Source organism: Pelophylax lessonae (assembly GCF_965119305.1).
Source record: "Pelophylax lessonae genome assembly, chromosome: 9".
Taxonomy (NCBI): domain Eukaryota; kingdom Metazoa; phylum Chordata; class Amphibia; order Anura; family Ranidae; genus Pelophylax; species Pelophylax lessonae.
The window spans coordinates 142,525,763-142,552,399 of NC_138776.1; the positions used below are offsets into that span (position 1 = coordinate 142,525,763).

The 26,637-nt window shown below is 45.1% G+C and overlaps 1 protein-coding gene across 1 annotated transcript in view; it reads left to right on the forward strand.

Annotated features, from left to right (window-relative positions):
- The window catches only part of MICU1 (mitochondrial calcium uptake 1), a 641,385-nt gene that overhangs the window by 424,908 nt on the left and 189,840 nt on the right, over positions 1–26,637 (forward strand). Inside the window, exon 9 of the mRNA XM_082267399.1 lies at positions 12,728–12,865. Within this exon, the coding sequence (XP_082123525.1) occupies positions 12,728–12,865 (138 nt within the window). The remainder of the gene's footprint in view (positions 1–12,727; positions 12,866–26,637) is intronic.

The following is a 26,637-nucleotide window of genomic DNA, read 5'->3' on the forward strand; positions in this document are numbered from 1 at the left end:
GTGCGACTCCCGGACAGTCCAGATCGCAGTCATTGGGCGCAATTTCAGCAGCCTTGGAAAGCCTGGCGACTAAAGTTGATTTAGTCATGAAAAAGGTTTATAGCCGAAAATGGCCGCTGCCTTCTCCTTCTATGGAGGTGTCAGAGGCTGTAGTCACCCCGGAAGCCCCCCTACCTAAGGGGTCGCTTTCCTCACAGCAGATGGTGAAGAGGACCTGTCGTCTTCAGCTGCAGCGCAGGAACGCGCATTAGTGGAAGCCCTGTATATTTCAGTGCAGGATAGTTTAAAATAGGCTGATGAGCCCATGCCGGCAGGGACACGGGTGACTTTTGGCTCTCAGAAGTCTCCAAAAGCTGACAGAGTTTTCCCTTGTCCTGACACCTTTCACGATATTGTGAATGACCAATGGTGGAGCGTTAAGCACGTATTGGTGCCTAAACACTTTAACCACTTGCCGACCGCCGCACGACTATCTACGTCGGCGGTCAGCCCCTCACAGGCAAAGTGACGTAGGGCTACGTCACTAGCTTGTGAGGGTCCCGAGTGGTCACGGACCCCCCCGCGCGTGTGACCGGCGGACCTGATGTCCGCCGGCCACTCTGCGATCGGCGGGGGAGAGGGAGAAAGTCAGGCAGCTTGTGTAAACAAGCTGCCTGTCATTCTCCTCGCTGTATGAGAGCTGATCATCTGGATCTACTATGTAGATCCGTTGATCACTCTGCATACAGCTGAAGCCCCAGCCAATCACAGTTAGAATCACGCCCCTAGGGACACACACAGCCCCTCCCTCTCAAATAAAGTTAACCCCTTCACTACCAGTGTATTTTTACAGTAACAGTGCATATGTATAGCACTGATTACTGTAGAAATGTCACTGGTAACCCCAAAAGTGTCACAAATGTCAGTCAAGGGTCCGATCTGTCCGCCGCAATGTCGCAGTACCGCAAAAAAAATCGCAGATCGCCGCCATTACGCGTTAAAAAAAAAAACAACAAAAATGACAAAAATCTTTCCCTTAGTTAGTAAACGCAATAACTTTTGCGCAAACCAATCAAAATACGCTTTTTTGCGATTTTTTTTTACCAAACATAGGTAGCATAAAACAAATTGGCCGAAAATTTTAAAAAATTTTGATTTTTACATTTTTTTTTGGGGGGAATTTCATATAAAAAAAAGGGAAAAATATTGCTATTTTTGCAAAATGGACGCGCTTCTTTTGTTTATAGCGCGTGATCAAAAAATCGCACAGGTGATCAAATACCGCCAAAAGAAAGCTCTGTTTGTGGGAAAAAAAGGATGCCAAATTCGTTTAGGTACAGCGTCGCACGACCGCGCAATTCTCCGTTAAAGTCACGCAGTGCCGAATCGCAAAATACCCCCTGGTCGGAATGGGGGTAAAATCTTCCGGGGCTTAAGTGGTTAAACGCCGGTACCCTTTTGCTGAAAAGGTCTCCAACCATTGGACAGTGCCACCTAAAGTGGACCATCCTGTTTCCAGATTGAGCAAATCTACCCTTGAGCCTGTGGAGGATTCCCCAGTTTTTACGGATCCAGTGGACAGGCGAGTGAAATCTCTTTACCACCATCTTCATCTGCTGGTGTGTTCCATTTTGAAACTGGTTTTTGTGTCTGTGTTAGTGTCACAGACGGTGTCGGAATGGATTAGGGGTTTGCGGGAGTCCTTGGACCCCGAGACTGATCCTCCCAAACAGCTGGAACTGTTGGACCAGGTGATCCCGGCTCTGGTGTTCCTGTTTGATGTATTTATGGATGCGACTCCCCTGGTGGCCAGGGTCTCGGCCGTGGGCATTGTTTTAAGATGCATGATTTGTTTGAAGAGCTGGTCGACTAACCAAGCTTCTAAGAAAGCCTTAGCTAATCTTCCTTTTCTGGGAGACCGGTTGTTTGGCGACTCATTGGATGAGTTAATCAAAGGCCTGACTGGCGGGAAGAGTACTCTTCTTCCTCAATGCTCCAAGGGTAAGACACCCTGTACTAAGCGGGGTTCCTCCTTTTCTGCTCACAAACTTGTTTTTCATGCCCCCGGTGTGCAAGAAAAAGGTAAGCCATTCAGAACTTCTGGAGTAGCTAAGAACCCCTGGGGCAAGCCCCAAGCCGGCCAGTCCGGTGTGGCAGACAAATCCTCTGCAGCATGAAGGGGCACCCTCCCCCGTGCCAGGGGTGGGAGGGGGGGACGTCTGCACTTCTTTCAGGAACTCTGAAATTCCTTCATTCAGGACAATTGGGTTCACAAACTGATTTGCTCCGGGTACAAGATCGAATTCTGGTCCCGGCCAGGGGACAGGTTCTTTCAATCGAATCTTCACCTGTCTCCAGAGGGTTTGAAGGATCTGTGGGAGACTGCAAGATCTCCTGGCTCAAGGGGTAATTGTGTCAGTTCCTCCGCAGGAACGCTCTCAAGATTTCTATTCAAACCTGTTCACTGTGTCCAGAAAGGAGGGCAAGGTGCATCCTATCCTGGACCTTAAGGCTCTGAACCGCTTTGTGCGGGTGCAGAAATTTCGAATGGAGTCAATTCGGTGGGTGGTGGCATCTTTGAATCAGGGGGATTTTCTGGCTTTCATCAATCTCAAAGATGCGTATCTCCATGTCCCCATATTCGAGGGACATCAGCGATTTCTCCGCTTTGCGGTGGCAGAGGAACACTTAAAATTTGTGGCTTTACACTTTGGTCTCGCCTTGGCTCCCATAGTTTTAACCAAGGTCCTTCCCCTCGTGCTGGCCTTGTTACGTCGGCGAGGTATCTCCATTGTGGGATATCTGGATGATCTCCTATTGCGTGCAGTCTACCATTCGGATCTGCTGAACAATGTTTCTATCACCATTCAGACCCTCAAGAATACGGGTGAACATTCAATGTCACCAAATCTGCCCTGACTCCGTCCGTGCGGGTTACTTATCTGGGGCTGATCCTCGAATCTGCTCTGGCGAGGGTCTTCCTTCCCTTGGACAGGCTTCAGAAGTTGCAAAAGGCGGTCTGGTTGCTGATGAAGGCCGAACAGTCCTTATTGCGGGCTAGCACAAGGGCGCTGGGTCTGATGGTCTCGACCTTCGAAGCGGTCCTATTTGCTCCGGCTCATACGAGGCAGTTCCAGAAAAAGATTCTGTCAAAATGGAACCCAGATCCTCAGTCATTGGACCAGAAGATTTGTTTGAGCCACCTCTCGAAGTCAGCTCTCTTGGTGGCTCCAGTCACCTGTCCTGTGCCAGGGCAAATCCTTCCTGCCAGTGTTTTGGATGGTGGTCACCATGGGCGCCAGCCTGTCAGGCTGGGGTCGAGTTCTGGGGAAGCTCTGTGCCCAGGAGACTTGGGCGACGAGTCTGCTTGTGGATCAATATTCTGGAGCTTAGGGCGATCAAGCTCTGCCTGTTTCAATGGACGAGTCGGTTACGCGGCTCTCCAGTTCGGGTCCAGTCAGACAATGCCACGGCCGTGGCTTACATCAATCATCAAGGGGACACCATGAGTGCCCTGGCGGCCAAAGAGGTGGCCGAGATTCTGGTGTGGGCGGAACACAATTCCGGCGCTCTCCACAGTCCACATGCTGGGTGTGGAGAATTGGCAGGCGGATTACCTGAGTCGTCAGGTCTTGGATCAGGGGGGGGTGGTCCCTGCATCCAGAGGCGTTTCGTCTCCTGTGTGCCCGGTGGGGGACTCCGGAGGTAGATCTGTTTGCGTCTCGCCTCAGCAGGAAAGTTCTGATTCGTGGTCAGGTCTCAGGATCCTCTGGCCGACGCCACAGACGCTCTGGTGGCTCCTTGGAGTCAGTATTGCTTGATCTATGCCTTCCCTCCGCTTGTTCTCCTGCCGAGGTTTCTTTGCAGGGTGGCGATGGAAGGCACTCCAGTTGTTCTGGTGGCACCAGACTGGCCATGGTGGTCTTGGTACGCAGAGCTGGTAAAAATGGTCGTGGATCCTCCATGGCGTCTTCCTCTGTTGGAAGATCTACTATCTCAAGGACTGATTTACCGTCGCTGGCTTTTATGGCTTGGCTGTTGAAAGCAAGGTGTTGAAGGATAGAGGTCTCTCTGCTTCGGTGATTCCTACCCTTTTGAAAGCCAGGAAGTCGACATCTAGAAAGATCCATTAGCGTACGTGGAAATCGTACATTTCTTGGTGTGAATCGCTGCAGCTGCACCCTTGCTTGTTTTCTATAGCTAGGGTTTTGGCCTTTTTACAAAAAGGGGTTGAGCAGCACTTGGCATTGGGTACTATCAAGGGCCAGGTTTTAGCCTTGGCTATTTACTTCCAGCATCCGTTGGGCAGAATCTCTAAGTTGGCGGCGCTGTCCTGTCATTCAGCTTATTTGGTGATCCACAGGGATAAAGTGGTCCTCTGACCTAATCCGTCTTTTCTTCCTAAGGTGGTGTCGGCTTTTCATCTTAATGAAGACATCGTGTTGCCTTCCTTATGTCCTAAGCCTAAACATCCCAAGGAGATTGCCTTGCACTCTCTGGATGTGCTTCGGGCAAAGAGAGTTTCTCTGATGGTTACTGAGTCCTTCAGAAAGTCGGACTCTTTCTTTGTCCTTCCAGGTGGTCCTCGCAAAGGTTTTCTGCGTCCGCTGCGACCATTTCGAGATGGATCAGGCAGACGGTTGTTCAGGCCTATTCAATCAGGGGTCAGGTTCCTCCTTTCCCTGTGAATGCGCATTCTACTAGAGCGGTGAGTGCCTCTTGGGCTTTTTGCCATCAGGCCTAATTTGTACAAGTTGGTAAGGCAGAGACTTGGTCGTCTGTTCACACCTTTACAAAATTTTACAAGGTGGATTTGTTGGCATCTTCAGATGCATGGTTTTGCAGGCTGCTGTTTCGTAAGAGAATGTTTTTTTTTCGTTATTCTCTTAGGGGTCTTTTACCTGGGTGAGCTCCTGTTGTTTGGTTGAGCTCTATGTTGCCGGTTGGCTAGGTTTAGCCTCTTGGACCTGGCGTTAGTGTCTGGTTGCGTTGTTACCACCCTTCATGCCTATAATGCTTTGGGACATCCCACTCAGCTCATGGAGATGAGGCTGCACTTGTCGATGGACGATAGAGAAAATAAGATTTAGTAAGCTCTTACTGTGAAATCTTTTTCTCTGATGTCCATCGACAGACGCAGCACCCGCCACTCTGTTTGGGGTTGGTTCTTTTGTCTTTACTGCTTTAAAACTAAACTTATGTGCTGGACTGTGGCAGTAAGGGGTTATGCCTTGAGGGACAGCCCCTAGGGCGTGTACATTCAAATTTTCCTGCCTAGACTATTACTGATGGGAGGAGCATAACCCACTTTCAGAGAAAAAGATTTTACGGTAAGGTCTTACAAAAATCTTATTTATCACTAAGGGTACACTAAAATCCTTATAAGCAGACACTAACACAACATAACTTACAAATATCTTGCTAAATGTAAAAGATAAAACTGTATTGAGTTTATAAATAAAGCTCTGTGGGTAAATGGGATTTTGAGGCTCATTCACATGGGTACTGTGGCCTGTGCAGTGTGAATTAGTGTTTTTTTTTTTTTTTTTTATGTGGCTGGAGCTGAGTGCAGCCATCCTACGTTGCGCTATGGGGAAGCAGCTGCTGTACGAACACAGCTGCAGGTTCTAATTTGACTGTGTTCGTGCAGGTCTATGACCCCAAACACAGACAGTGTGCATTTGGAGCCACTCACCCTAACCTGCACACCTGGCAAAGTAGGGTCTGTAGCTGTGTCCTCACACACTGGTGTGTCCCACAGAGTAACGGGCAGCTCCAGCCCCACAAACAAACCACTCAGTCATGCTGTGTGGGCTAGACAATCTGTGTGAATGAGCCCTCAATTTTCTTTTTTTTTCATAATGCTGTTCAGTTGGGGTGGGGAGCTTTAAATTTGGCAGTGTCTCACTTTTGAGACTGAGAAAGAAATTGAGTACATAGATGTCTACTTCCTTCTCTGCTGCCTTCGCTGCACTTCAGGTGAATGAACAGGAACAGAGGCTTCCTGTTCTTTCAAAACCTGAAGTGTAATTAACATTTAACTATGCTTCAGTCATGACCAATCTGTACCAATTATTCACTGTATTTATTCAAACAAGGAAGAGGCCAGTAATTATAAGTTATTTACCACCACTCCTCCCTCCCCACTTTCCCAAGGGGAGGCTAGCAGCATTGTGGGGGACAATTGTACACAGGGGTGCTTGGGCAGCAGGGGGGTGATTGGTGTGGTGGAGGGGCATTTACTGAAACCGATCCCCTGTAGTTCTGCCCCATACTGCAGACGGCCTCTCCTTCTGTCCCTTCTGCCTGCTTTCAGCTGCTGCAGGGGGAACTGTAGGGGATGGTTCCCCCCCTTGTTGAACTGTTAGGGAAAGGGCCCCATACAGTAGGGCCAGCAGTACCCCCTTATCAGTGGCCCTGCATCGAATCATTCTCTTCTAGAAATTTTTATTTACATGTTTTAGATCTAAAATGTTTTCTATTCAGTGCATAGTTTGCTGTATGTTTTTTATTTCCTTAAGTAAAATTGCAGTTGACAGGCAATAAGAGGAGAGTCTTTGCAAATTTCATATCTCTGTTCCAGTCTTGTTTTTTTTTTTTTTTTGCTGGCTTCCCCCATATTTGGTTGTCTGTTTTGATTAGTTTAATCTGTCTCACAGCTTTATCTCATCACTTTTGCTGTAAAGTATACTTTGTTTAGTTTATACAAATAGAAGATGAAGGGAAGATTGGGATGCTTTTCAGTACAGCCTTATGGCTGGAATACACGGGCCGAATATCGCCTGATCATTCGACCACCGACTTATGAAAAAGTGTTCGTTGGTCGAAAACGTTGCCAACATACACAGGCCGAATATCGCCCGACAGTTTGACCGCCGACCATCGAAACAGTGCATGCGTGATGATGTTCTACAGATTTTAAATGAACGACCTTAACACCAACGTATAGAATATTGTTCGTTCGCAAACGAGACGACATCATTTTTCGTTTTTTTCAAATGGGATTTTTCATTCACAATATCGATATCGGTCACTGATGGCTGGGCATTAACGAGTAGAATATCGGCCGATCCTTCGCTGAACGGAAATTTTCAGCCGATTTTGTTATCGTGTATTTCGGCCATTAGAGTCAACTAATATTTGTATGCTGTGTGGTGCTTTGTTGCTACAGGTAGTATGGAGACAGGGTGAAAAGTTACAAGACCTTTTCTTCACAACATGCAATTAATACCTGCTTTTCAATTATAAACCAAATTTGTATGTAATCACCAAATGTATCTTTAAAATTGCATCTACTGTGTGTTAGCTGTGCGCCTGCATCAAGTTTAGTAAATTGCAAGCTATTTTTTGAGAACTGGACACAAGAAAAATGGTGTTGCCAATTTCAGCCTATCAGAATGTATTCATTTCCTAGAATATATTAATCGTTCTATCTTGAATGCCCTGGGCTACAACATCATCTTTCTTTAGCTTTAGTTTTTATAGGCTGGTTCCATTGTTTTATGTCTTTAAGTCCAGTATTTCAGACAGGATGGACTAGGACAATGTTTTTCCCATCAGGCACAGAGAAAACAAGCACTTACAGTAGAACTATGGGCTCCTAATTAAAAATTGATCTGCCAGACTTAATTGTAAGTGCTTCTGCAGGTACAGTTTTCCCTTACCCCCCCCCCCCCTGAAATTCACCCCATGAAACTTATTGTGATAGAGTGATTGTGCTCCAGCCCTGCTCCCAAGTGATGTCACCCTCTGTCTCTTGTTGCACTTCAGGGAGATGAGTGGCACCACCAGAGACGAGTTGTGCAAATTTTACTTCACAAATTAATCTTATTTCAACTTATGTATTGTTTGTAAGCAACACTGATTGATATATCTTGCCAGGTGATACAACCATTTATTAGAATGAGAAGTATTCTTTATTTTAAAGATATTGTGGTCTGTTTAATAAACTCCTCATCTCACCTAGGGGTTTTTGTAAACGGTGGAGATTGTAATCTATTTTCCAGAAAACTAGGTGTCAGTAAAATAGACACAAATATCTGTCTACAGGGATAACTTAGAAGCTCTTAGGCCGAGTGGGTTGATTTTCTATGCCTTGAATTTTATCAGTCTGTAAATGGGCAGTATGTGAGGTGCATATTAAAAGGGCGTCAACAGTAGAACTGTCCTGTGTGATACATTAAGTATTCTAGAAACAAAATGTATAAGAAACATAGCATATCTGCATGGAAACTACATCTAAGACCGCAGTCCGCCTGGGATATGAACATTACACCCAAATAACTATGTATATATACTGTACATTGAAGAAAAAAACATGGGAACTGAAGTTGTGGCTAGTAATGTTAAGTCAAATTCATTGATAGGCTTTTCTTACACTTATTATGCAGGTACGATGAAGCTACTATGTTTTTTGTGCAATTTAGCGCAGCCCATTCATTTCAATGGGCTGCCCTACTTGTAAAAATTTACAAAAAAGTGCATGAGTCTTTTAAAAAAAATGCATCACACCATGTTAGAAAGGTGGGTGGGGTGCCTTTAGGAATCGGTGGCACCGCTGCACACCTGCAAAAGGGCTGCGTGTTCTTGTTCGTTGTGGAAATGCAATTCCCACAATGCACAAATGTGAACTTCGCCTTAGGCTTCATTGACACAAGCATATTTATGTGTGTACCTGTGCAAAGGGGTGTCTTCCTCTTTACAGGGTGAACAGATGTTCTGTGAATTAGGGATCGACCGATTATTGGTTTGGCCAAAAATCGGCAGCCGATATTCTCTTTTTTCCAAGTATCGGTATCGGCCACAAATTTGGCCAATATGACCGATATTTCTGCCTCCGGAGTGGAAGGAGGGGATTTCAGATTAGAGCGCCGCCTGACAACACAAAAAGCAGGGTTCGTCTGCTTACCCGGCGCGGGTGCTGTCATATGAAGTCCTGCTTCCTGGACCGGCTCCTACTTATGATAGACAGCACACTGGTGACGTCTATTATAGGAGCCGGTCCAGGAGTTGTTGAGGGCACTGGCCACTGTGCATTGTTGGGGGCACTGGTCACTCTGCATTGTTGGGGGCACTGGTCACTCTGCATTGTTGGGGGCACTGGTCACTCTGCATTGTTGGGGGCACTGGTCACTCTGCATTGGATGTGTGATTGAATGTGCAGAATATCGACCCATATCTACCGATACGTTGTGACCAAAATATTGGTATCGGCATCGGCCCTGGAAAAACCATATTGGTCTATCCCTACTGTGTATCCATGTGCATGCAGTTCCGTTCATGTTTGTTAGCGGCTGCACAGACACATTGTTGGGGGCACTGGTCACTCTGCATTGTTGGGGGCACTGGTCACTCTGCCTTGCATGTGTGATTGAATGTGCAGAATATCGGCCCATATCTACTGATACGTTGTGACCAAAATATCGGCATCAGCCCTGGAAAAACCATATTGGTCTATCCCTACTGTGTATCCATGTGCATGCAGTCCCGTTCATGTCTGTTATCGGCTGCACAGACACATTGTTGGGGGCACTGGTCACTCTGCATTGGATGGGGGCACTGGTCACTCTGCATTGGATGGGGGCACTGGTCACTCTGCATTGTTGAGGGCACTGGTCACTCTGCATTGTTGGGAGCACTGGTCACTCTGCCTTGCATGTGTGATTGAATGTGCAGAATATCGGCCCATATCTACCAATACGTTGTGACCAAAATATCGGCCCTGGAAGAACCATATCGGTCTATCCCTACTGTGTATCCATGTGCATGCAGTCCTGTTCATGTCTGTTAGGAAGCAGCGGCTGCACAGACACAGCTGCTGGTCCCAATTTGACAGCCATGAAGGTGCAGGTGCGTTTTGCCGAACGCACACTGTCTGCATTTGACAAGAAAATAGAATAGTGTGTGAAATAGAAATATTGTATCGTAAACATATATTTTCAGTAAAAATGGTCCTATTGCATACATTATGGTTAGTCCATCAATGGATCATTATGTTTCTGTTTCATAATGATTTGTATGAATGTACACTTTGGACCAAGCTGTGAACTATGGTTGGAATTCTTATCTGTGGTAACCCTTAAAAGATTTAGGAACTTGGTGTATAGCTTAAAGCAACTTGGAGGTGGTGGCCTTCAAGTCGTATAAGCCACTTAATGTGGAACCTTTCAATATTCTTTTAAAGTTACAGTGCATTCTCACAGATAACCCATGCTGGTAAGTAAGCACATTACACTTTCATTTGTGCTAAGTGCAGGTTTGTAGTTCAATTATGGGTCTTCTGTAAAACACCCCTTCAATGTCTTTGCAATACATCTTGCCTTATGTCCCAATGTTTACTAAAGTAATAAAACCTTTTCTTTTTTCTCTTTGCCATTACATGACAGGTTGATGGTGGTGTAGGCATTCAGTATGCTTAGTGGATAATAGTGCCATTTTTTGTACCTGTCAAGTACTGGCAAGGGAAAGGACATTTAAATAAGAGTAGACTGAAATATTGTTGAACAAAAATGTGTCAGATGTAAATTTACTTGTTGAAACTGCTAGTGGTGTTGGTAAATACTTGGGGTAACAAAGCCTCTCATTTAAAGCATACCTGTATTGGCACTGAATACTTTAAACTGGTCTTTTAACTGTATAGTAATTTTCTAGATGTGCCTAGATGCCTACTCAGTACACGTCTGGAGTAGGCCAAGGAGTTCCCTAATCCAGGGTGTTTTTTATTTATTTATTTTTTTTTATTTTTTTTTATGTAAATTGATGTCAAAAGCAGGGTTACAACAACAGGAAAGTCTAACCGTGGATATATTTGTCATGTACAAAATAACGTATCCATTATTATTCATAAAATGAGAATAAAAAGGAATAATATCGCTGAGCAACAAATTTGTTTCCTGATAAACTCTGTAATTATGATAGACTTTTTCAAACTGAACACAGTTATAATTTCAGATTTCTTTTAAATAATAAAACATTACGCTCAGTTATTGTGAATAGCAGACTGCTGCAACTTACAAACCCTGAATACTGATTTGAACAATAATCTATTTAAAAAGTACGTTGTCTCTTTAAATATTAAAAAAAAAAAAAATCAATACCCATAATTAAATAATGCTCAAATTCATGCACATAATTCATAAAAGTGAATAATCAGTGAAAAAAATGTGTATCATATACTTATAAAATATATGACAATACCCTTAATTGATAAAGGTGTAAATCTATAACTTCCAATAAGATATGTAAATGATCAGAAGAATTTTATATCCAAAATAAAAAAAATTAATTAATCAAAATTCATATTGAATGTATCCATACTGAAACATCCAAGTGCCTTTCAAGTGCTCAAATAAATATGAAAGTGCTTCAGTGCTAAGGGTGCTTCTCAAACGTTGGGGCCTCTTACCAGACAGGAATGGTCTTGAATTACAGAGATCACATGCGCTTTATTTCCAGACAAAGGGCTGACACTCCCATCAGACCTTCTAGTAGCTCCATGACCCCATCAGTAAAGGGCCGTACACACTTGATGAAAATCGGACGAAATATCCTCTGATTTTTCTCTGTCTTCTCAGCGTTCATTACCGTTTTTAGTCGACAGTGCATAAATGTTCACAAAATTTTTCTTTTTTTTGGCACATTTGTTCCTAGACTTCCGGGTTGTCAGCAACTTCAGATCATGCGCGGTCTTTCGTATCCGATTTTTCACGGACGTACTGCATACACATTAAACGAAAATCGTTCGTCTGGAGACGGACGAAAAAAATTTTGGTGTTTGTCCCTCCATTTCTTTTCGTTGAAAATGTCGGCATCGGCTGCTGAAAGTTGTGTACACACTAGGCGAAAATCGGACGATTTCACATTGGGCGGGAATTTTCGGCAGATTTTCTACTAGTGTGTACCCTGCTTAAGATACAGCAACAGTATCCCCCCAACAGGAATGCATGTCTAAAGCCTAGTACACACGGGCCAAATGTCTGCGGACATTGGCCGGTTCAGTAAAAACCAGCCGACATTTGACCTGTGGGTATGGCAGCTGGTCGGACAGAAGCTGGCCATTCGGTCAGCTTCTGTCAAACGTGTTTCCTGAAAAACCAGGGCCCAACCGGCTGAGGGCACTTATTGAATTTGTCTGGCGTGGGAGCCATCCCCCTGTCAGAACACAGCAGCTCAGCAGGGGTGCCATCCCCCTGTCAGAACATAGCAGCTCAGTGGGGGAGATCGCTGTACTAACATTGGATTGTTAGTACAGCAGCTCCAACTGGAGCTGTCAGGTTGAACAGAAAAAAAACTCATTGATTTGGCCTCTACTCGAATCAACACTGATGCCTCCGGAAGTGAACTCGTTTTTGTTATGTAAATTATATGCACATAGACATGCCTTAAAACAATTAAGGCCCATATCAGCCGATACCAATATGCGATGGCCAAAATATCGGTATAAAACCAATTTCGGTCAATCCCTACTGCACACTGAAGGCTTTTTACACTAATGCATAGAATGCATTAAGATAAAAAAAATCTTTTGCCTTTACAACCACTTTAATGTAGAGAATGTATTTACAGTAAGTGAAAAACCTACTGCCCTTACAACCACTTTAATGGATTTCATTGCTTTTTTTCTTAGGTACTAGTTGATTTTGTGTATTCGTGTTGTTTTTTTTTCATAGTGAAAATAATGTATGTTATACTGTAGTGCTGGTGTTTTTGAAGAAACCGTTTTCCAATCCTGTATTTTTTGCATCCACAGTTTGAGCGCCATGATCCAGTGAATGGTCACATCACTGAGCGCCAGTTTGGCAGTATGCTTCTGGCATATAGTGGAGTACAATCTAAGAAACTCATTCAAATGTTAAAACAGCTGAAAAAACGCTTTAAGGATGGAGAGGTGAGTGCTAATTTAAGAGATTATATATGGTGGCTACGAAGAGAGATTATTGATATTGTCCAATCCTTTTTAAATCAAAAGGTTAAACCTGAACTCCATCTTTAGATATACTTTACATAGTTTGTTTGGGCCAGCTTGGCACGAACATGTGAGGCTGCTAGATGGGCAGTATAAACTGCTGAGGCTACATACAGCATAACGCTCAGTGTTACGGGTTTGAGCCAAGACTTTTTCTCACACCCAGAACACAGTAGAGCCTATCACAGCGACGGTCAGCCATTCAGAGAAAGTGATGTATTTTGTCAATGATTACAAAGCTTCCTCTGATTGGCAGAGTCAGAGAGGTGGGCTGATGATGTCACAGCCTTTGACTCAATTAGATGGAGCTTTGTATTCATTGATAGACTAAATCGCTGAGCGCCGTTGTGATAAACTCGTCCTGTGTTCTGGGTATGAGACTGGAAGTCTCGTCTCAAACCCGAAACACAGCGGTATGCTGTATGTGGCCTCAGCTACATACAGTTTATACTGCACATCCAGCAGCCTCACATGTTAGCGAGGGACAAAGTTTGTTTGGGCCGAGCTGACTCAAACAAACTATGTAAAGTGTATTCAAAGATGGAGTTCAGCTTTAGGTTAACCTCCCTGGCGGTCTAATTATGTCAGAATTTTTGTGCTAAAAGTGGTACATTGTATTGCATGGAAATTTGTTTTATATTTTAGGCCTGTAATTCTTAGGAATAAGCCACTTAAATCTGTCCAAACAAGAGTCTAGTAGATTATTATACATACACTAGTAATTATAATACATTTTATTCAATATAATCAAACCAAAAACACTGAAATATGTACAAACAAGGGGTGCGATATTACTAGTCACTGTAATAAAGGTTCAGTAAACATCTCGGGTATGAAATATTTTGAAACGTAACTGCACAAAATCCAACGTCCCAATCGGGACAATAGTATCTGGTTTCTTTTCTTATTTTCCTTCCACTGTCATCTCTTTCCGAGCAACAAACCACACATATCCTTGTCGGTGCCAACTTTTTCTCAGTTGGTGTGATGTAGTCAGGCCAGTCAGGCGTTCCTGGGTTTGGTGTTTGGTGACAGATTTGTTTGGCAACATTCCAAATAAATTCCACATGAATCAAAGGCTTGTCAATCCTTTTTTTTTTCTTTTGAGCAGAATGTATGCATTCCACAAGCATTGCTCAAGAAGATGTCTGGAGATCTTTTTATGTTTTTTTTTTTTTTTTGCTGCTTCCTTATAGCTGGGAAGAATGTAATTTCTTGGTCGGCTCTGTCGACACCTCCCATGGTGTTGTAGTCTATCACTACTTGTGGCTTCATGACTTCTTTCCTGCATACCCTAACAGTGGAGATGTTATGCATTGTACTCATTAGACACACATCTTTCTTGTCCTTCCATGCCAGTGCCATCATTTTGCCTTTCTGCAGGCAACCATTTCTCCTGTTTTTAGCTTCTTTTTGCCAAACATTGGCGGCATGTCGAGGCGGTTATCCCTTACGGTTCCATAGGCATCAGTTTTGTTGTGCAGTAGAACCTCATAAAGTTCAGGAGATGTATAAAAGTTGTCTATTGTTACACAATAGCCCTGATTTAGCATTGGCTCAATCAGTGAAAGAACAGAAGATGTTGCCACTCCATAACTGCTTGTATTTTTCATCAAATTTTGTTCCTTTTCCACTGAATTCCAAATGTATTCAGTTGATGATTCGCACAGCATGTAGAATTTTACAGGAAAGGAAACACAGGCACCACTCTAAGTGCGGTAACTTGAGATTTATTGGATAAGACCAAAGAAAGGGGTACTCACAAAGGTAATATAATGTAAGGCTCATAAACAACGGATCAGGATGGCTGGAGCGGTAGAAGTAGACAGGCTGTAAGCGGTAGCTGGCCTCAATTCCTAGTCCCGAGGACACTCAGATGCCGATCCGTCGTCACTTCCAGAAGCGTGATTACGTCATGGCGCCGTCGACGCGTTCTCTGAGCATACGCTCCTTCCTCAGGCCGATATTGCGCCATTTTGGATGTGGGACTTAAGTATAGTAGGAGCCTGAACCTGCTCGGTCCTAAAGCCCACCTGATTATCAAATAGTACTATTCTAATATTTATTTTATATAACTATTTGCCGCTACATTTGATAATTAGGTGGGCTTTAGGACTGAGCAGGTTCAGGCTCCTACTATATTTAAGTCCCACATCCAAAATGGCGCAATATCGGCCTGAGGAAGGAGCGCATGCTCTGAGAACGCGTCGCCGGCGCCATAACGTAATCACGCTTTCCGGAAGTGACGACGGATCGGCATCTGAGTGTCCCCGGGACTAGGAAGTGCGGCCAGCTACCGCTTACAGCCTGTCTACCCCTACCGCTCCAGCCATCCTGAACCTTACCGGAGTGTTGTTTACATGAGCCTTACATTATATTACCTTTGTGAGTACCCCTTTCTTTGGTCTTATCCAATAAATCTCAAGTTACCGCACTTAGAGTGGCGCCTGTGTTTCCTTTCCAGTTGACTCCAAGCATCTTCTACTTGTCACTAGAGCTGCCTCAGGAATGCATCTTGGGATTTTTTATGGACCTTTTTTATGGGCCCTTAATGGACCTTTTTATATATGGACCTATGAATTGTCCCTTTATTTGATAACTATTTACTCTGTTTGTTGTGTTTTCAGTGACACTGGTGAAGTCCCTGGTGATACTTTTCTTCCTTGTTATGCGCCATCTGTTTATTTTTAGTTTGTAGAATTTTACACCAAATCTTGCCCTCTTTGATGCAATGTATTGCACCCAGCTGAGCCTTCCCTTGTAGGCCATTAGTCTTTCATCTATGCTGATGTCTCATTCTGGGACATAGCTTATTGAAAATTCTGAAGAATCATTTGATATACTTCCCAAATTTATTTTAGTTTTGGTGCAGGATGAGTGGTTTCATCAAATTCTTTATTATTTTCAAAGTGCAGATATTTCATTATGAGAGAAAATCGGTATTCTGACATGACCGTGCCAAAGAATGGAGTGGCAAGTAATGAATTGGTTGTCCAATACCACTTCTGCAGGGGTTTCCCCACCACTCCCCGAAAAATTATAAGGCCCAGAAATTTCCAAAGGTCATCTTTGGTCACTAGTTCCTACTTTCTACATCTTGCAAACCTCCGATGCGTAGCGCGTTGTTGGTCTTTGTACCGGTTGGTCTCGGTAACAATTTTTTCAATAACCTCATCGGTCAAAAATAGTTGGAGGTATGCCAAGGGGTTGTCATGGTCAACATCAACTTTTTATACCAGGTGCTCCTGTAAATGGGAATCTTGGGGACGCTGCCTGATACGTACCGCAGCCAATAGAGCACCAAGTCCGCACATCGCTGAGCTCAGTCGCAGAATCTTCGCTGTTGTCACTTTCCGTACCTGATGACGAATTGTCCCACAAATTGCTATTGCTCAGTTCTTCAAGTAACTCAGTTTCGCTGTCGCTGTTTTCCAGTTCATCTAAAAGCACTTTTGAGCAAAAAGAATACTTTTTTTGGACGCCATGGTCGTTCTCAATTTTCCAGGCATAAAGAATTGGAAAAGCACAGGCAGGGCACTGGAAAAGTAAGCAGGTGAAATCCTGAGGTAAATGACTTGATACAGTGTAATCCATTAGGATAACAACTTTGTATCATGTCATTTATTTTATTTACTTTTGAATTTGCCGCCGGTTTCACCCCCCTTCGTCGCAGCAATCACAGGAAAGGTAACCGGAAGACAGCCTGTCTGTTTCCATCCGATGCCATCCAATCTGATTTGCCAGACTGCTGGGGTATAGGTCCACTATCCATCTGTTTTTGATGGACAGGGTCAGATGGCGGCAGTTGTCAGTGGACATGTGCTCTATAGAAGAGAATGGAGGGTCTGCTCAGGTCCTCCTGAAAAACTGACAGGCGGACCTGATCGGATCGTCCATGTGAAAGGGGCTGAAGTAGAGAATACACTCTGCGGGACCTCTAGCACGTAAGGTAAACAACTTTTGTAGGTTCTGTCTGCATAATAATAATAAATCAGTTATCAATAATCTGAAATATAAATAATGGCCAAGTATTATCAGCAGGCTGACCAGCTGTGGCTATGCTTTCCTTTAAAAAAAATATATACTGTATATAAATCTTAATCCATTACCTCTGAGCATACACATATATGAAGCCTTACAAGGTCTTCCTGCATGGGGCCACATACAGTGGATATAAAAAGCCTACACACCCCTGTTAAAATGTCAGGTTTCTGTGATGTAAAAAATTGAGACAGATAATTAATTTCAGAACTTTTTCCTCCTGTAATATGACCAGCCCAGTTTGAACAACAAACTGAAATCTTTTAGGTGGAAGGAAGTAAAAATAAAAAAATAAAATAATATGGTTGCATAAGTGTGCACACCTCTAAACTAATACTTTGTTAAAGCAGCTTTTGATTTTATTACAGCACTCTTTTTGGGTATTAGTCTATAAACATGGCACATCTTCAATATTTGATGATAAAAAATATTGCAGCGCTGGTGATGTGAAAATAAATAAATAATAAATACGTGAAGTCAGATTCAAAACGTACAGATCAATATGTGCAAATGAAACAAAATTTGTGCAAACCCATTTAAAAGTTTATTGTGACATAATAATGGTCATAAAAGTGCATATAAGTGATAGATAATAAATTAATGCATATAGTCCATCCAGTTTAAAGAGGTGAATATATACAATGTTGTCTGTATGAAATTCCACCAAAAATACAAGGTGCAGAATCTCCTTTGAATAAAATACAGTGATCTCTGGTATATGTGACCACCACCGGTAAATGAGGTAAGTAGGGGGCTTACCAGATGTATAGGACCCAATAAAGTATACACTCTTTAGGTCACTCACGCATTTGAGGAAAAATAGTTGTCACTATATTGCTGACCCTGGAATGCCTTCAGTACTCAGGGACCACCTCCAAGCGCATCACAACATCCAAATGGAAAGATCAATGGGTAACTGCTTGAGACCACGGCCAAGATTTCCTCCACAAGAGCTCAGTAAAATAGAAAACTCTCAATAAATGGGCCATTCCAAAACTTTAATCTTCTTCTGGTGAAGCCATTCCTTTATTGATTTGGATGTATGCTTTGGTCGTTGTCTAGCTGAAAGATGAAGTTCCTCTTCATGTTCAGCTTTTTAGCAGAAGCATGAAGGTTTTGTGCCAATATTGACTGGTATTTGGAACTGTTCATAATTCCCTCTACCTTGACTAAGGCCCCTGTTCTAGCTGAAGGAAAAACCAGCCCCAACGCATTATGCTGCCGCCACCATGCTTCACTGTGGGTATGGTGTTCTTTTGGTGATGTGCAGTGTTGTTTTTGCGCCAAACATATCTCTTGTAATTATGGCCAAAAAGTTCAACCTTGGTTTCATCAGACCATAACCCATTTTCCCACATGCTTTTGTGAGACCTCAGATGTGTTTTTGCAAAATTTAGCAGGGCTTGGATGTTTTTCTTAAGAAAAGGCTTCCGTCTTGGCTCTCTACCCCATAGCCCAGACATATGAAAAATACAGGAGATTGTTGTCATATGTACCACACAGCCAGTACTTGCCAGATATTCCTGCAGCTCCTTTAATGTTGCTGTAGGCCTCTTGGCAGCCTCCCTTGCAAGTTTTCTCTCCGCCTGTTCAACAATTTTGGAGCGACGTCCAGTTCTTGGTAATGTCACTTTTGTGCCATATTTTCCCAACTTGATGATGACTGTCTTCACTGTGTCCCATGGTATATCTAATGCCTTGGGAATTTTTGTACCCTTCTCCTGACTGATACCTTTTAACAATGAGATCCCTTTAATGCTTTGGAACCTCTTTGCGGGCCATGGCTTTTGCTGTAGGATTTGACTAAAAAAATGTCAGGAAAGACCTACTAGAACAGCTGAACTTTATTTGGGTTTAATTAGAGGCACTTTAAATGATGACAGCTACATCCCCAGCTATGAAGGGGTGCACACTTATGTAACCATTTATGCAACAACCCCCCCCCCCCTAAAAGATTTCAGTTTGTTTTTCAATTGAGTTCTACAGTTTATAGGTCACATTAAAGGTGGAAAACGTTCTGAAATTGTTTATCACAGAAACCTGACATTTAAACAGGTGTGTAGACTTTTTATATCCACTGTATGTATGTCCATGTGTTTTGCTGAGAGCGAGCTGCACAGTGTGCTCCCACCACAGAAACCCAGTTTTCTCTTATGTCCTCTGACAGTCACCGCCCACTCATACAGTCTTAACTTATGGGTATTGACCTCTTATCCATAAGAGCAAGCTAGGCATAAGACTTGTTAAAAAACAATTAATTTGCATAGACACACCTGTAGGGGGCTGCCCCACTGGTCCAATACCCCCCTGCTATCAGCATTCCCAACTCGGTTTGTCTTTTGCCTAGTTAGGAGTAAGATGGGCTTCCCTTGGCTGGGGCTACAGTCTCAGCCTTTTGTTGATTTTATTTCTGCTAAGTGTTTTTTTCTTTACACTGATAGCATTTTATTTGATCCTGCGCTTAGTTAGTCGGACTTCGAAAGACTACAGCGTTTGCGGAGCTGGGAATCGGACTGATTGTACTAGAGCCTTACAGAATCCCAGCCCGCCATCAAGCGTTTAGCAGGCAATGCGTATGCCCTGGCCTCGCAAACGACCTGTCCCTGTCCTCAGGGACAAAGCCCGCAAAGTGGCCACTTCGCAAGGATGTCTCAACTGCGGTACGCCACGTGTTGCTAGAGTCCTGTTTGGCTGACGGCACCCCCACCGCCAGGGGTGGGAGGCTTCCCATCGCAGAGAGGCACCCACGCCTTCGCTGGATCGGTAAGTACCTACCACCTCTGTCTGTGACATTGTATGTCCGGGGGTGTATGTGGGGCCTCTGTCTAGGGGATGGCAGTCTGCGTGGAGTCTGTGTTATCCCCTTCATGCCTGTGTGTCCGGGTCCCGCTGTTCCTCCCGGTCCCTGTGGGGGTGCTGTTGCGGCCAGGCCGCACTGTGGGGGGTTGTGGGGGTCCCTGAAACCCTCGGTAGTGTTTGGTGTACCTTTGGGGGTGCAGGCATGCTTGTGGGGGCCGCTGCGGTGTGGAATCACGGGACCGCCATTTTGGGTGTGGGCAGGCTGCTCTGGCTTCATTATGGGCATTCAGCAGCCATTTTCCCTGTAGTGATTCGCGCCCTTTGGGCGCCATGTTGTGTGTGGCAATGTAGTTTTACATGTGCTCGGCGGCTATTTTCCCGTAGCCTCCCCATTACTTTACTTTACATTGGCAACCATTTTTCCTTGGCTCAAGTCCTATTTTGGCCTCTAGCGGTGTGACATCATTTCCTTTCTTCAGACAGTCGGATCGTATCGTGCTGCAAGCGTGGTAATTGTACAGCTACACTTCTGGTGGGCTTTTTCTGCGGTTTTTCAGGGGATATTCCTTTGCTGTCAGTCATTTTCCTCTCTGGGTGGTCTCTCAGGCTAGTCCTCATTGCGGTGGGATTCGCCGCTGTCGCGGATTTAAAGAACCAGCGTCAAATAATTTTCATGGAGTCCCAGGATAGCAAATTCCCCCCAGCTCTGGTGGAGGGTTCAGGTACGCCTGAATCCTCTGCGATGGGCTCCCTTACTGCGGCACTTGCGACTTTAGCGTCCAAAGTTGACCTGTTGATGTCTGAGCGGGCTTCTAAGAAAAGGCCTAGGCTTTCTCATTCTTCTGATTGAGAGCTAGATATGGTTGCCATGGACAGTTTACCCCCTGAAGGGTCTGTCGGATGGGGAGGCGGAGGATGAGGAGTGGGACGATTCCCCCCCCCCCCAGGGCGGCCAGGGAGGCGCGGCTATGTCTGCGCTTATTAGTTCTGTTAAGGAAACACTACATTTAGAGGATGAGCCCCACCCGCCAGGTAAGCGGTCTTCTTTTGGGACCCGCAGAACCCAGAAAACGGCACAAGTGTTCCCTTGTCCCTTGTCACGCAATTTTGTGGTGCCAAAGCGTTTTCAGTACCGCTATCTTTTGGCGTCTCCTATGGATTCGCGCTGGACTGTGGCCTGTAAGGTGGATCACACAGTGTCCAGGTTGAATAAAGTCACTCTAATGCCCGCGGAGGATTCTTCGGTGTTTGGGGACCCTACGGATAGGCGGGTGGAGTCTCTTACTCGTCACTCCTATATGGTGGCGGGTTCTTTGATGAAACCTATTTTCGCCTCTGTAATGGTCTCTCAGGCTGTGGTAGAGTGGGCCAAGGTGCTCAGACGCACCCTTATGGCTGATTCCGCTCCTCCTGCTACTTTGGAGATGGTGGACCAGATTATACAGGCTGTTTTATACCTGTGTAATGCGGCCTTGGATGAGGCCCCTTTAGTCTTGAGACTATCTGCTGTCTCAGTGATAATCCGTCGTATGGTGTGGTTGAAGAGCTGGTCGGCTGACCAGACTTCCAAGAAGACGGTGTCTGACATTCCTTATGCGGGGAATCGCCTTTTTGGGGACTCCCTGCAAGAGTTGGTTAAGGGGGTCACTGGGGGCAAAAGCACTCTGCTGCCTCAAGCACCCAAGGATAAGTTTTTCCGCGGTAAGCGGGGCCCTTCCTTTAAACCAAAAGGCACAGGACAAGGGCAAAACCTTCAAAGGCGCTGGTGGCAAGTAGAAGCCTTGGGCGGGCAAGCCAAAAGCCGCCCATGCTGGCATGGCGGCCCAGTCCGCCTCGACCTGAAGGGGCGCCCTCACCAGTTTCAGGGGTGTGGGGAAGGCTGCGCGATTTTCCCGAACCTTGGATTTCCCGGATTCAGGACAGGTGGGTTCAGGAAATCATTCGATCAGGGTACAAGATCTAATTCCTATCGCGCCCAGCGGACAGGTTCTTTCCCTCAAATCTTCATTTGACCCCAGATCGTTTACATGATCTCCAACGGGTGGTTCAGGATCTCACCGCCCAGGGGGTGATCGTCCCGGTGCCTCATCGGGACAGATTTCTGGGTTTTTACTCGAATCTGTTCACAGTGCCCAGAAAAGAGGGCAAGGTGCGTCCGATTCTGGACTTGAAATCTCTGAACCGCTTTGTGCGAGTTCAAAGATTCCATATGGAATCCCTTTGTTCGGTGGTAGCCTCTCTGAGCCCGGGAGATTTCCTGGCTTCAGTCGACCTCAAGGATGCCTATCTACACATCCCCATATTCGAGGGTCATCAGAGGTATCCCTGGTTCGCAATCGTGAAGGAGTACTATCAGTTTGTGGCGTTACCCTTACCTGGTTGTTCATAGGGATAAGGTTGTCTTGCGACCTCCCCAATCTTTCCTTCCTAAGGTGATCCGATTTTCATCTTAACGAGGACATTGTCTTACCTTCTCTGTGTGCGAATCCTAAACATCCTGGGGAGTTTGCCTTGCATTCCTTGGATGTGGCCCGGGCGATCAGGGTGTACCTGTGGTCTACTGAATCCTTCAGGAAGTCGGATTCTCTTTGTCCTTCCCGAGGGCCCTCTGAAGAGTATGGCGGCATCTGAGGCAACACATCAAGGTTAAGGTCAAAGATCATGGTGAAAGGTTTGGGTCAATGTGTTTTGGATAAGATCAAAAAACGTTTTTTTTTTCTTGGTATGAATGAGTTAGCATCAGTGTCTGTGGTTTACTATTTTGAGCTTGTTTTCATTTTATAATATAATATTAAAGCGGAGCTCCACTGCTTGTTTGCCTCCACTGCCACATTTGCCACCTTTTATGGGGAGGGGGGAGCTAGTAACTGGTTTTGAAAAGTACCCGCTCCCACTTCTGGATGGCTTTGCAGCGACTAACTCAGCTGGAAGTTCGGCCATCCTAATTCTTCCCCTGCTGCCAGGCTATTCACAAAGAGCAGCGCGCTTCGCGTATGTGCAGCAGAGAACTGGCTGCGAAGCTGCAAGGCTTCACTGCCGGTTTTCCTTAGTCGAGATGGTGGCGCCAGCACCTGAGAGCAAAAAATTGGGTGGGGTGAAGACACCACTGGATTTGTGGACAGGTAAGTGTCTTAATATTAAGTCAACAGCTATAGTATTTGTAGCTGCTGACTTTTACTTTTTTCCGAAGGAGCCTGGAGCTCTGCTATAAGACACGTCTGTTACCATTTGCACCCAATTCAAAGCCTAATTTGTCCTGAACTACATGAAGTAATTGCAATGACGTACAGTTTTATGAACACAGTGTGGTTTAGGTAGAAAGAAAAAATAGTAAAACGCACACTGTTGATCTTTGGCTCCACTATGGGTATAAACAAAACACATACAGGTATGTGGTATCGTTGCTATCATCAGCAGTAGGAGAATTTTGTTTTGATTTGTTCTTTGGTGGTAGGTCATAGTAATAGCAAGAAATAGACCGCTACATTTCAAAAAATTATATTTATTATTTTGAGCCTGTTTTCCTTTGATATAAAAAAAATGGGGGGGGGGGGCGGGGTCTGGTCCCAGTCTGAGATGACCACCTAGTTCTGGAGCTACAACGCCCCATTGTCCTGTACTCCCATCTATCTAAGGCGACCCGCAGAAAACTATGGGGAGAACATATTTCAGTGCTTCTGCAATCCGATCCCAATCGCCCCGAAATCAGGGTACCCAGCTGAGCCGAACGTACCAGAGCTATTCCGCTCCCAACTGCAACGTTAGGCCATGTCTACATCACAGGCCTCATCTCAGAGATCCCACTCTCCTAGCATAAGCCCCCTCCACTCGCAGGATAAAATCCTTGCCTCCTCAAACACACGAGCAACATCTGCTCCAAGTCTGGGAGACCTTCATGAGATTGCTGCCGAAATCAAGAACACCTTATCAGCGGACATGTCATCACTGCCAGAGTGGGGGAGGTAGAGAGAGCATCAGCCTGCCATGATGCCACACTCTGCCAAGTCTAACAAGTTACAGAATTGCTCTATACACCTGCGAGAAGATCTTGACAACAGAGGAAGAAGATGCAATCTAAGGATAAGATGTTTACCCTGAGACCATAGAACATAACTGTCTTGCTCCTACAACTATCACTCTCATCAACGATCTTCTTGAGAGGCCACAAGACGCACCTATAGAAATGGAGCCCATACACCGGGCACTGAGACCAAGAAGTAGTGACACAGACCCTCCAACAGATGTGTGCTGTCTGGTGAGCTTTGTTCTAAAGGAAGAAATCCTTCAGAACTCCTGCAACTGAAGCCGTATATTTGTAATGTTCTGGTACCTCTGTTACCCTTATTCCACTTTCCAATTCAGTGTATGCGTCCCACCATTCTCTTCTGGTAGGTGCGCATACACCTTTAAGACCGATGCTGTCATCACTGAGCGCCGCAGAGCGGCTATTTCAACCGCCGGCGTTCTCACTCACATGTTCGTTCAACCTGCCTTGAAGCTCATATGCTTACAAGCGTACCTCGCTGTCGGAACCTCGCTACTGATCCCTGTATCCCGCTACCGGATCACTCGCTCATACCGAACCTCTCTACTACTGCTTGCTATTAGTGATAAGTACCCCGCAGGGGAATCCTCCATAACCTTCCTACTAAGCTTACACTATCTAGCTCTGCATATTAAGGACTGTTACTATCATCTGCACTATTATTTAGATTGCTAGCTTTTGAGCCTACTAACATCTATCCTTGCACTGGGTTAGTCTCTCCTGTATGTCATCTGCTATCCTACCACCTACTACCATACATGATTGCTAACCTATCTGCATCCTACCTGTTACCATCTATACTCTCTTTCTCTATTTCTCTCAAGTGCTGTTCACCTATTGTCACTGTTCATACCTGTCTCTTCAGCTCATCACCACTATACTGCTATATACATCTATCACTCCAGGAACATCTTATTGAGTGTGTATATTTGTATGCTGAATCAGACAGACCACAGTGATGAGTCTTGGGAGTCTTGGGAGTTGGAATTGGTATTTCAACGTATCTCTACATGACTGCTGAGTGGAGTTTTTCTGCAGCTGCAAATCCATCTTGTTTCAGAAAACGCAGGAGCGTTACAATATTACACCAAGACATGAAAATCAAAATCTACCAGGATCTTTAGGATCAGTGCAGAAAAGAGCTAAACCCCCTATCGGACCTTCCACGCTCCAGAGCCATCACCTATTGCTGAAAGTTCCCATTCTGCCTCTCTGCATCCGCCAAAGGCGCACAGCAAACTTGAGAGTACCGGAAGATTTAGAGCATTTCTGCTATACTCTAGGGATTCCCCTGATCAGCCTACTCGATTGGTACAGTGACTTTCGCCTACCGCTGGTGAGAAATGCCAACTCCATGGAGGATATCTGTGAAGCGGGATGTCATAGTCCTAGGTGCCGATGATCCCTGCCACCTCACTCTCTTCCACTGGCAGCCCGAGGCACACCATGGAATGGTATTCCCACAGCCTCACCAGGTTACCGCAGAGCCCGACTCTCCTGAAGATGATGCTGCTCACTTTCTTCACTTTAATATGGATTAAGGTCTGTACTCCTGCCTAAATAGTTGCCAAGCTATATTCCCCAGTAGACTGAAACCCCCTTGTCTTTTTTCCTACATCACCGCTCACCTAGTCTCAATACCAAACTAACTTCTTGTTACTCCCCGGACACACTTTCATATTGTACCAGATAGATTCCACTAGCTTCAACAGCGACCTCTACAAAACCCAAACTCCTGCCTTAAGCTGCCCAACACCATATGCTTCCTCGCCTACCACATTACAGCAGCTAATTCCACTGGACAGCAACACCTTCTCAAACACTTTTTTCGCCTCCTTCTTTTTTCTGGATTTGTACAGAAATCTCTCCTCCACCACAGTCTCATCTACACGATAAATCGAGCACTGGCTGGCTCCCTGAGCCCTGATTGCCATCCCTGGTGGCTATGGTGGGCATTACTGATGGTCATGGGTGGGCATCCCTGGTGGCTCTAGTGGCACCCCCCAAGGGTCTGTACTGGTAATCAATGCTCTGATTACCAACACAGACCCCCCCCCCCTGTCAGGAGAGCCGCAGACCGGCTCTCCTCTACTCATGCCTGTCAAGCACGAACTGAGGAAAGCCGATCAACGGCTCTTCCTATTTACTATGTGACCAGCTGTAATTGCTCACAGCTGATCACATGGTAAAGAGCCTACGTTAGTAGGCTCTTTACCGAGATCGGAGATGCGGTGTGTCAGAGTGACACACCACAGCACCAATCGCGCTCTGCGGCGGGTCAGGATAATGCAACCACCTTCCTGCGATCAATTGCCTATATGGCGGGCGGGAAGTAGTTAAACAATTAGAACCGGGCAAATGCCCTGGACCTCTGTGGCCTTACGGCAGTATACTAAGCTTTCTCAGATACCTTTGCATTCCCATTCCTCAAGGCATTCAATTCCCTATCCGCTACTAAACCCCTCTCAACTAGATTACTAGTTGCCCACTTTTCAGTTATACCTAAGGAAGGAAAAGACCCCACCCAGTCAGCAAATTACAGGCCAGTTATCCTCAACGTGGACATTAAAATCTTTGCAAAAATTATAGCCATAGCCAATCGCATACTCCCCCCTCCTTCTATCCGTTATTGCCCGAAACCAGGTTGGCTTTATTCCTGGCAGGGAGGCCAGGGACAATACCATAAAAGCATATAATCTACATCACCTACTTTACCACTACTGACCAACAGGGCTTCTTTCTGTCCTTGGACATGGAAAAGGCTTTGGCAGGGTGGTCTGGGAATACATGGAAGCAGTATTAAGAACTA